The sequence below is a fragment of the Pimephales promelas genome, chromosome 10 (genome assembly GCF_988280905.1).
Source record: "Pimephales promelas chromosome 10, fPimPro1.hap1.1, whole genome shotgun sequence".
NCBI lineage: Eukaryota > Metazoa > Chordata > Actinopteri > Cypriniformes > Leuciscidae > Pimephales > Pimephales promelas.
In genome coordinates this window covers 7,715,641-7,727,975 of record NC_142778.1, presented here as the reverse complement: position 1 = coordinate 7,727,975, position 12,335 = coordinate 7,715,641, and the positions used below count along the sequence as shown (strand labels likewise).

The 12,335-nt window shown below is 37.2% G+C and overlaps 1 protein-coding gene across 2 annotated transcripts in view; it reads left to right on the top strand.

The window, feature by feature from the left end:
* The first annotated feature begins 3,349 nt into the window (after positions 1 to 3,349).
* Positions 3,350 to 12,335, top strand: part of vaspb (vasodilator stimulated phosphoprotein b) — a 67,213-nt gene continuing 58,227 nt past the window's right edge. For both annotated transcript variants that reach the window (XM_039663907.2, XM_039663906.2), the window contains exon 1: positions 3,350 to 3,748. In XM_039663907.2, coding sequence (XP_039519841.2) covers positions 3,744 to 3,748 — 5 coding nt within the window. In that variant the 5' untranslated portion in view covers positions 3,350 to 3,743. The remainder of the gene's footprint in view (positions 3,749 to 12,335) is intronic.

Sequence of the window (12,335 nt, the reverse complement as noted above, 5' to 3'; positions counted from 1 at the left end):
TGCGCACTTGACACTGTCTCTCTCTCTCTGTCTGTTTGTTTGTGCGCACATCACATTAGTTACCTGCTCATTGTTAAACTCTGTAATTTAGCCCTACTTGTGTTGTAGCCTAGTTTAAGTAAAAAAATCAGGGATTTGAATATTTTCAACGTGTTCTGTTTGAATATTTTTGAGAGAGAAAAGGAATTACATGGACCCCGATATTATGATATTATGATGTTTTGTGTGTTTTGATATTATAAAAAATCGATTTCTATCTTTAACATTGTTATATCATGGTTAATATTTATCCATATAAAATACATTAAAACGAAATAAACCTTGCCTCTTTTTTAGAATTTAAATTATTTGTTGAATCTGGAGGAAGAAGCTCTTGTCTTTTTAACATTAATGTTTATATTTCTGCTGCTGTGTTGGTGGCAGGTGTGACACACATGATTGGATATCTTCCGTTTCCGAAGAAATACCAGTAAATTAATTTGAATATATTTCAGTTTTGCATATGCAAGCAAATTTTGCTCAAATGTCCTTATTTTAATTTAAATGACTAGTGTGGACACATATTACCACTTTACCACAGTTAGTTATATTTCACAACTAAATGTAATCATACACCTGATTAGATTTCAAGCACGTTTCAATTCTGAATAAAGTTACACAGATAGATAGATAGATAGATAGATAGATAGATAGATAGATAGATAGATAGATAGATAGATAGATAGATAGATAGATAGATAGATAGATAGATAGATAGATAGATAGATAGATAGATGGATGGTATCAAAAACAGATTATCAGTCAGAGCACATTTTAATATTATTATATTCAATTGTTTTAAGTTTTTTTCTTCACATTTTTCACAAGAGTAGGCTAGGCTATTTTCTTCATATTCATTGAGCAACAGAAATTTTTTCAGCAAAGGTACACGTTCACTAGTTCTGCAGAGACTCTAAAGCCATGGCCTAATAATACAATTTGGTGAAAAAAATAAATAGGCCTATCATAACAAAAACGAGGAAATCAAACCAGGCAAAATGTCCTCCTTTGTCACTTTTAGTGGCAGTTTTGACATGATTGCTGGTTAATGTCTGAGCTCGGACCTCCTGATATAGTCTACTAGACCATAGATATTGGTGATTGTGACTAAATTCTGCTATCTGTGTACTTACATCTCCATCTAGTGGTAAACAACAAAATGGCTTATACTGCAAATGTACAGCCAAAGACTGTCCACTAGGTGACGTGATGTAACCACGTATCATTTACATTTACAATGGCTTCGAAAATGACTTTGTAAAAAAAGTTTAGAATTAGACTCTTCTTTCTTTTAAAGTTTGTTTTGCCCGTGCAATAGTGATTGCTCATACACTGCTTAGTGTCAAATGGGTCAGTGCTGTTTGGCCTCCGTCCAGAATGTCTTTAGAAATTCTTTACAATTTCCTGCTTGTTGTCAGCCCCTGGTAAACACACTCACAAATGCATAGGATCCTATACTGGTGGTGTTTTATTCTTTAATGCATTGCTCTGTTTGTCTCATGTTTGAATGCAGTCTGCATTTGAAAGCATGACTGTGCAAGTGTAAAGAATGCTATAGGCCACAGAGTCTGAGGCTCTATCCTGTGAATCTGTGCCATGCAAGCAGAGCCAGAATGGGAGCTTGTAAAAGTGGCTCAATGGAGGAGGGGTGAGCCTAAAATTACAACTGACTTGCTTCCTTTTAGGTAAGACACTTATCAAAGCAGTCAGATGTGTATAATGCACATTACACATGCACAAACACACTCTACAGATGTACAAATGGTCTTTTGATAGATGCACTTCTCCTCTGAACCATAATGACACGCTGAAAATCTGATTATGTAATTATTCAAGGCTTATATAATTACTTCAAATGTTTACTTAAAAAAAAAAAGGTCTGTGAGTGATGTAAACTGCACACAGCCGGATTATGGATGGTTTATAATCAGACACATTATGTGTGTGTGAGAGAGCGGGACAGTAAACAGTCACTAAGGTGGCAGATGTGACACATGGTTGGATATCTTCCATGTTTCCAAAGAAAAAACAGTAAATTAGAAGATTTGATGTTCATATGCAAGCTATTTTGCTCAATTTTCCTTTTCTAATTTAAATGACTTGTGTGGACAGATATTGTCACTTTAATTTACAATTATCGACATATACAGAAGCGTATTGCATTCACTCAAAGAAAAAAAATCTACTCCATTTTTTCTGAATTAACGAGGTAACTATCTCAGAATTACGAGATAATTTTTCATGGAAAAAAGGTTTTGCTCTGTTTTTCTGAATTAATGACTTGATTATCTTAAAATTTATGAGTAACTCATTAATTCAGAAAAGCAGAATGAAAAAAAGTTTTTCAAGAAAAATATATCTCATAATTCTGAGATAATTAACTTGTTAATTCAAATATACACACATTGATTTATATTACTTCACAACTAGATGTAATCTTTCAAAAGCTGATTTCCATGATTTCGAGCACACTGAGTAACATTCAAAGCTGGATAAAGCTACACAGACAGACAGACAGACAGACAGACAGACAGACAGACAGACAGACAGACAGACAGACAGACAGATAGATAGATAGATAGATAGATAGATAGATAGATAGATAGATAGATAGATAGATAGATAGATAGATAGATAGATATTGATAGATTGATTGATTTGTCTAAATTAAAAATACTAAATAAACTGAAATAGTTTTAAATAATTAACAAATTAATTTAAGAATCACATTATGATGTACAGGTACATGAAAATTGATATCTGAGATTCTTTTGAGATATATTGTTATTAAATTGTTTGTTTGTTTTTTTAAACATTGGGCTAATGTTGATCTTCTAACATAAAAATAAGAGAAATTATTATGACCAATTAAATATCCAAAACATGTATATTTTTAAATCACATGCCATAGTATTATATGAAATGCATGTGTTAAAACTTTATGGTATTATCAGCCTACCACGTCAAAACTTACTGCAATAAAGTACTTTTTTGAAAATGAGAACAGCATAAACCCCACTCCTACAAATAGGCTACACATTTGAGCATATTACAGAATGTGGGAATAGTGACGTACACCACACACTTAAAGATTTTTCCAGTCAGAACGAACTATAGGCTACATTCATCGTATCATTCCCATCAGCATTCAGTAGATCTTGCTTTGTAACGCAGTGCTGGAGTAATGGAGCTCGGCCGCTAGGGAGTGGATGAGTATATTTCTCTGGCTGTTTTTTCAGCTCGGGAGGGGGAGACAGACAGGAATGAAAGCTTTTCCTCGGAGTTGAGGAGCAGGTTGGGCTTCGGTCGCGAATGAGCGTTAACAGACCGACCGGCGAAGAAGAGGAGTTTGTCGAAAACCGCTTCCATATTTTACAAACAGCCGCGCGTATGGAGACGAGGACATGAGGCGGAATATGTGTAGACTTTGCTCGGAGCGAGAAATGAGTCCAGGATACTGATTAGAGTTGACACAAGCCCAGCTCCAGTAGCAACTCTATCCACACTTCACCTCCAACCCCCTCCTTCACTCCTCAACCAGGAAATCATCGAGCTGTGCCGCTTATCCTTCTTCCCACAGATTAAACAAAAACACCAAAACCCTCGGTGGGTTTATCCATGAGGATCTCGTCGCTTACTCTTTGGGATTTCGCCTCTGGAAGTTCGGCTTTACATCTGAAGGGAGTCTGCACTGTCGTCGAACAATGAGGTAAAGCACGTCAAAGCACATTTGTTGCCCTCGCTTTTGTGTGTACTTGGTTTTGCGCGCTACAGTGTAACGCATATTATGGATAGTGACTGAGGCCGCATGTGGGACTTTGGTCTGTTAGCCTACTCACTTTCTGTCCTGTACTCGCACCTACTGGAGGTGGGGGACCATCACAGCAAGTGTGTCCTTTCGGAGCGTTTACACACTCCAGCTCGTCCGTTTTTGTGTGGCTTTGACAGTCACATAGTTATTTATTGTATCGAGTTGCTCTACTGCTGAATTGAGCTGAACATTTATTAATAATTTTACACTGATTTAAGGAGATACTTTGAGTTTTTCTCCAAATGGGTTCCTTTTCTGTTTTGAGACAGTGATTTTAAACATTCTGTCAAACGAATTTGTCTTTAATTGTAAAAACACAGCATTTTGGAATCTAAAGCTATATATTTTAAATAGCTTAAATGTGAAAGCCTAGGTTAGAGAGGCCTATCCCTTTAAAAAAAAGTTTGGCAATTTTAGGTTCATTTTTTTTTGCCATTTTACTACTAGCCTTGTACCATGTAGCCTACAATTTATTAGAACGAATTTAATGCTGACATTTCTAAAAATATTTATTTGTCAATAGTCGTTTACTGTAGATATCATGGCAACAAACACACGATTGTAAATAGCCTACAGTTTATTTACACATTTAATTTGTAATTAATTACAATTTTCTGATAAAGCAAAGAGAACAGTTATGTTGACACCTAAATAAATCGATTTTCCCTAAACTGAAAGTAGTTTGTAAAATAAGGTGCACCTGCTTTGTGCGCTAGATGTGCTCTTTTTTACGAAACCCACAGTTAAACGAACTAGTATCGATAACTGTATCCCCAGGCGTTGTGCACGAAGTAGTTTATTGTGCATGTTAAAAATGCAGCTGTCAACCGGTAAATTGGCCCTTTGTAACACGTAGCCAGTCCTCTTTTGTGAGCCCTCCCTGTTCCTTCTGTTCTGGGAGTTGGGAAGCGCGAATTCAAAAATCCTACTGTGGGGAAGGTTTGGCTCATGAATATTAATTAGGTCAGGGGACATTCACCCAGTAGCGAACGTCAAACATCCTACTTAATATTCAAGACTAAACCCCTTTCCATAGTTGGGTTTGTAATTTGACTGTCAAGGCAGAACCCGGAACTAACCTACATTTGCGCCATGTATAGAGCACTGAAGCCTGATAATTCCACATCCTGCTTCGGCCTGGGCAGTTTTAGTTATAGAGTTCAAGGGCACTTTTAGTTTACTTTAAGACAAGACACGGGTGAAAAACAGACAGAAAAACAATACATTTAAGCCGGAAAACAATACATTTCCGCCATTTTTAAATGAATAAAACGTTTAGAATCAGGTGAATTTTATATAAATAAACCTTTCTGTAGAAACCTTCAGAATATGGATAGGAATGAAAGTGTTAAATTTGGTGTATGTAGGCCAAGAGCTGTTGAAGTGGAGATTTCATTTTGAGAAAACAGCCTTTAAATACATCTACAGATGTAAATAGATAAATTGATTTAAAATCAACACTTAAAAGTGTATTTCTTTGATGTTTACTTTCTACTAGTTTGAAACAACACTATGAAATATACCAAAATCTCAAACTGATGCATAAAAAACATTTTTTTTTTGTTTTGCGGCCTGCACTGTCTTGCCTTAAGCTAAACAAAAACACACTACATATTTTTTCAGATTTATAAAAAAAAATCACTACACTTTTTTCACTCAAGCTTGACACTGATTTAAAATGTTTAATTTATGATTGTACTGATGCAAGGAAGTCTGACCATCTGTACAAAGGCCAAATTAGTTAATGGTCTGTATGTCACAAATTAGTTTATCTTAGAATAGTGTAGAATATAGAATATATGTCTTCATTATGCATTTATTTAAACAAACAAAAAAAAAAACATTGATTGGTTTTACATTTTTCTCCCAATTTGGTCTCAGACTTTAGGACTGTACAAAGAAGCAAAATGTTTAAAGCCTGCTAGAATATGCTTTATAATAATAGCACACTACTTATATTCCACAACAAATAATCACAAGAAATCCAAGTGACACAAGGCAACAGGAAAGAGCTTTCCAGATTCTGTAAATTGGACAGATACTTCCTACTGTGTTGTGCAATGTGCAACCTTCCAGTTTTGTGTAAAATAGGGAAGCGCCAGCACCAACATGTTTCTCCAACATCTTGAGAATGTAAAACTCTAGTTTTGCTATGTAAACAACAACAGCAACCTGCCTGACAGGTTTTCGTCAACACAACTCTTAGATGTGTCTCGCACCAAAAGAAGAGTGCATTAAATAAGCATATACGCTCTAAAACCTCAGCCATGCATTTCTATGTAAATTTCAGTTCAGCGACGTTATCAGGCAACATGTTGGAGGGTGACATTTCATGCCATGTTGCCATTGTTACACACAGGAAACTTGGCTCAGGGAGGCCTGCTGGGTTCAAGCAAAAGGTGCCGAGTACGCGCACACAACCATGAGTTTAATGTGTCGGGTCTGGTTGCATAATAGATGGAGAATGGAATGTTGTCACATTTACAAGTTTATTGTCCTGTCATGTTGTGGGACGTCAACATCAGAATGCATTGGAGCGGTTAGCGCCTCATTTTGAATTTTGCCAGGCCACCCAATGTAACAATGGTTTCTCAAACTGACCTTGTTATTTGGGAAGCTTGGTATTGAATTCATGGGAACCCAGGCTAAGTCACTGACCTACAGTCCCTGGGTTAAGATTACAAAGAACAATCAAAGTTCCAGGGTTATTCAAACACTATACATGGTCCTCTTTAGGCTATGTTCACATTGCAAGCCTATAGTGCCCACATATGCTAGCCTATAGTACACACCAGCAGGCCTCCCTGAGCCAAGTAGGCTTAAGTTGCAGATATAGAAGTGGCCCAAATCGGAATTGAAAATATAACATTCCATGTGGTTTGTGCTGTTCACACTGTTATGAAAAAAACTAGGGATGCACCGATATGAAAATTTTGGCCGATACCGGTAACCGATAATTCTTTATATTTGAAAGCCGATAACCGATATATTGGCCGATAAATTTCAATCCAAATTTTTACCTAATTTTGAGAGCCTGATTACAAAAACATAAGTCTCACAATTAAATCCATGTTCCAAGCGCACGATTATAATGATGTTCTCATTATAGTGTTGTATAGCCGATATTACAGATTTGCGCTGCACATGTTGTACCGAACCGTATTTTAATTTTTTGAAGAGATTTCAATCATATTTCAAGAAATACAAAAACATAAACAGTGCTCAACAAGTGTCTCAGCTGAAGGGAATAATACATTATTTATCGACTTTAATATATCGGCCACATTTTATTACCAGGCCGATAACGATAACATTAAAAATGAACATATATCGGCCGATACCGATATGCTGGCCGATATATCGTTCATCCCTAAAAAAAACAGACCGGAGTTGGAAGTCTGAAGGTAGCCTTTATAACGTTGAAGTTTATAATTTACCAGTGGCTCAGAACAGGCTCCGAATCTTTAGTGAATCAAGAATTACTTAACTGTTTAGGGGCTTATGAAATCCGAAATGTTCCCAAATGAAAATGAAATTATGTTCCCAAATTCCATTATTTTTTTTCCCCAAATTTTCTCTTAAAAATTTTTCTTGGGGATTATTTTGCGTGAATTTGTACGGTGTAAATTACTATCTGAATGTGAATCATATGAACTTGTAAAATGTGAAATAACAATCTCGGAAAATTTGTCTCATGAGATTTGGTTGGAAAAGCTCTTAGGCCGTGTGTCCACCAAAGCATTTTTAACCAGTTGAAAACTTTAGACACTCTGCTGAAAATGCCTAGCTGGGCGCTTGAGAGTGTTTTGGCAGCATAGCGTTTTTTCTATTGAGACGTTTTGTTGCTATAATGCAGAATATCCGCAGCACAGTTTACTTGTAACTGATTTCGCAGATAATTTGTTATTTGCTGGTCTCTGCTGGTTGATGTTGTTGTACAGAAAGAATGTTGTCGGTGTGGTATTAGTCCCGCCCCTCCTCCACTGTGATTGGATGGCTGGGTGAAAAGTGACATTGATGAGCGCTGCGTTTTATCCAAAGTTGAACACTTTTCAACTCTCTGCCACCAGTAAAAAACGTCGGGTGCTTCAGCGTAAAAAAAAAAATCAGCGCCCTTATTACTCTCATGGCGTTTAAAAAACGCGGCACTCCCATTGAAAACAATTGAAAACATACACCAGGCGCATGGAAAAACGCTTTGGTGGATACATGGCCTTAGACCAGCTCTGAAGATGAAATTCATGTGGATTGTTTTTATATAGTGAGGCTAAAAATATCAAACATAAAGACGTAGGGGTGTAACGATATTCGAACTGAACCGAAAAACCGCAATACAGAACTCACGATTCGAATCGAGATACTCTCTCATTCCATACCGAACACGCCCCGCCCTGCCCCCTGCTACCCCGGCCCCGCCCAGCCCGGCTCAATGGACCTGAGGTCCATGTCTTATTCAGTACACATCAAACATCGAATTCAGTTTTGTAGCCTAACCACCATTAACACCAAAATAACAATCTGTTTTGTCTATCGTTTCACCCCTATAAAGACGTGATTTATTGACTTTTAGATAAACATAGTGTAGGTAACTATAGTGTGTACTCTACTCTTACAGCTTTATAGAGTGCCGAAGTGATGATGACGTCACTTTGTAGGACAACTCAGAAGCTAGCGGCGCATGGGTTCCCTCAATCGGAAAGCAATGCATTTTCCCCATAGACTTTTGGAAAATTTAAAAAATAAGATCTGTGTTTAACAAAGAGTTGTGACCCTTACACGTTTTGTCCATCACGATAATCTTTACAAGTTAATCCAAAATGTATACATTTTGAAGCCTATATAAAGTTTAAAAAACCACAAGCAGACACAATAAAGTTTAAAAAAAACCACAAGCAGGTTATATCTGGTGTGTTTTATGTCATAGATCAAAACGTGAAAATATTTAGAGGCTTTGTTCACCACAGACCTTATTTCAGGCGATTTAGCAAAAACCCATTCAAAAATCCCATAGGCTTTAGAGCGAGGGAACCGGTAGTGTAAAATGCTAACTCACTTCCGCGTTTTGGCCTACAGAGTGACGCCGTAACTTCGGCACTCTATTGTGGCTGCGGTGTGACTAGCTTTACGCATTGTATTGCCAGGGAAAATAAAAAGGTGATTCATTCTAAAATAACAGTCGCCGGGGGGCTCAGGCTACGTTTACAGCACATTTACACTTTTGCGTTTTCGTTTTAAAACCCATAACTTTTGCTAGCTTTTTGGAAACGCTTCAGTTTGAAAACCTCTGGATTGCATTTTAGTATAGACTAAACAAAACGGAGACTTATGAAAATGAAGGCGTGGCTGCCCACATTCGCTCCCTGATTGGGTCTCCTCTGGATCATTGCATATCCTTCCCTGATTGGTCAACCCCCTATCTAATGACCATTATGCTACCGGAAGATGACTAACAGACCTTGATGGTGTAAACAATAACATAGAGACGGAACTGCAAGCTTTGCTAACTTCGTTGTTATTTTTAGCAGCCATTGTGCAGTTAAACTCTTTATTTTATAATACTGCAGTTGCCTACATGGTATGCGCATGAGGCAATGTGCATGATTGATCATGTGATATGCGTTTTCGGTTGTGTAGCGTGGAGGACGGAGATCTTTTCTGAAATGCAGTGGAAACGTCAGCATGGACAAGGATTGTTTTCATTTTAACTTTAAACTAAAACGCCCAGACGGACATTGTTTGTCAGTTAGAATATTTTAAACTTATTTGTGACGTTAAAAACTTTTTTTTTATTCGACTGATTGCTCGACCATTTCAACTCCAGTAGATCTATTTGCATGACTATTGGTGATGCTGACTGCTTTTAATATATTTACACATTGGAGGATTGTAGGGACATTGAGTAATGTGAAAATATTCAGAGGTAGACGCATCCCAAAGAAGTCAAAATGAGGAAAAACTTGTTAAGGAGTGTAAAAGGAAGTAGAGTGTAGTTGTTATGGCGATAGTCTGTTTTGTCTAAGCAGTGGCACACACATTTTTGAAATTGAAAACAATGTTTCTGCAGTTCTATTTGGTGCCACTAGTGGAGCTGAAATGGCACTCTTCAACTCTATGTGAGAACACAAACGCACAGGTGGTCCGCAGCTGGCTTTCCACACTTGCTGTGTAATCAGTCCAGTTTGTTCCTGTGTGTATTTCAGTCACAGTCTGTCATCCTGGAAGTGCATGTCTGATTAATGGCAGCGTTGTGATTCACTGCTGTTATCAGACTGATGACTGTGAGGGACTCGCCCAGCATGTCTTTATCTAAATGACTTCCACTCTAGTGCTTCTACAGGCTAAAGGGTTTAGGGTGGCACTGGTGGCTTCGCGCCCCATGCCAGATGCTGCAGTGTGGTCCTTCTGCTGCTGGTATTTAATTTCTCATGATCCTGGGTGATTATAGACCACTAGATATTGAAATGATATAGGAGAACAAAGGGGTCAACTAAAATGTTTTTTTTTTTGATGGCTGAGACAGATTTCTTGAAAATAAACTGACTGAACCATACAACATAAAACATCTACATTCAAATGAGATGTACACAAAATTACTGAAATGATATTGAACACTTGCTCTCAATTAAACATCATTGTTTTGGTCAATGATTTCAGCCCCTTGAAGCCATTTCAACAGATACCGAAAATAGCTGTTTTGGATAAATTCTCATTTGCCGAAATTTTGGTGCGTCACTACTTAAGACATAACTGTTTAAGTGAATTCTTGCCAAGATGGACATAATTCGGACATAATTCTGTGTGGATCTGACTTTCCAAGTGCGATACGCCATGAAAGAGAACTAAATTCAGATTGCATGCTTTTTCTGAAAAATCCAATGCAAATACATCAGTTTCGGGTGTGTTAGTCAGAAAATACTTACTTTCTTGAAAGTAATAATCAAGATGTGTACACATGTATTTATTTTGACTTAAAGGGATGGTTCACTTTGAAATTCATTTTTGATATGTTTTAGCTTACCTCAAGGGCATCCAAGATGTAGGTGTCTTTGTTTCCACAGTTTTTTCAATTTTGACATTTTTCAGTCAAACCGTTGTTGTCCATCAGTCATACACTGGAGGCCAAGGGGGTCCACCAAAAAGCATGCACAGTAGTGTTGGGCGATATGCTCCATTTTCATATCTTCCTATCGTCAGCCTGTGAGATCGGCGATACACGATATTATCGTGAGGGGGCGGGGCTAACTTATTTATTTGATTATTAACTTGATTATTTAGCCTACTCATTAATTTGCTTGTTTTATTAGCCTACTTCGTTTTATATACGAGAATCTTTTTTCTATTTTGCTAGCAAAGGTGGAGTGTTTATTAATAGGATCAGGTTATTTCCTGGTAGCCTATAGTGAGGTATAAAAAAAGAGATATCCTAATCCTTTTGTTTGTCAACGGGAAATTTACGGACTCATTAGCTTATCCTCATGCCGTTACATGCAGCTTTTTGACTAGGGCATATTTCTGCACGAGATGAAAACACGTTTTAATAATTTCTTGGGTCAGAAAAAGTCGGAGTTTGCGATGTGCCCCCCTACCAGTGCGCTCTCTGCGCACTTCAGTAAGCACGAAGTACGCGGGTTAATGTGTTTTAAATGAGGAGAAATGGAGAAACAAGAGCAAGGGCCAAACGTCTAGCTGAGTCGATCGGTTTATACTTATACTTATGACTTGACTCTGATAAAGGAAACGAAACATGACCACATGCATTGTCACGTTTATTCAACATAATCAGGTTAAGAACGTCGTCGCATGTAAACGCGCTCTATCTATGAAAGTGAAAGTAAAAACGGACTGCTTTCGGCATCTGCATTAACGCCGCGTTCCCTCAGAGACGACGATGATAACGGTAACTATAATACTATTTTAGTGATATTATTATTAATACTATTTAGTAATTCTATTGTTTTTAGTGTTAGTGTCATTAAACGTTTTGTTAATGTGTTATGGAAACAAATACTGACGAACAACGATGCCGTTTTCATCTTGGATCTGTAGGAAATTGAATTTTGCGTCTGTTAAAACGAGCACACTTGATAATTTGTGAATGGATCACCTTGCAATTAAATTTTGATGTGGGATGTTTTTTAGTCTGTTTTAAAAACATTCTCTTAGAGGAGTCCTCATTAGTGCGTGTGTTGTTAGAATTGTTATGATGTCGTAAATTTAGGCAAGGCAAATTAATTGTAGTTCCTAATATTCATTTAATAACAAGACTAGCTTTATAATAGGCCTAATAATAATAATAGGCCTAATAATAATAATTTAATACATTATGGTAAAACGAGACAATTATCGTATTGATATCGTCAAAGGCATCTGCCATCGGCGATATGTCAGACTATCGTCGATACACGATACTATCGTCTATCGGCACAACCCTAATGCACAGAGAAGTCAAAGTTAAACATGATTTAATGATTTGTAAAGTACACAT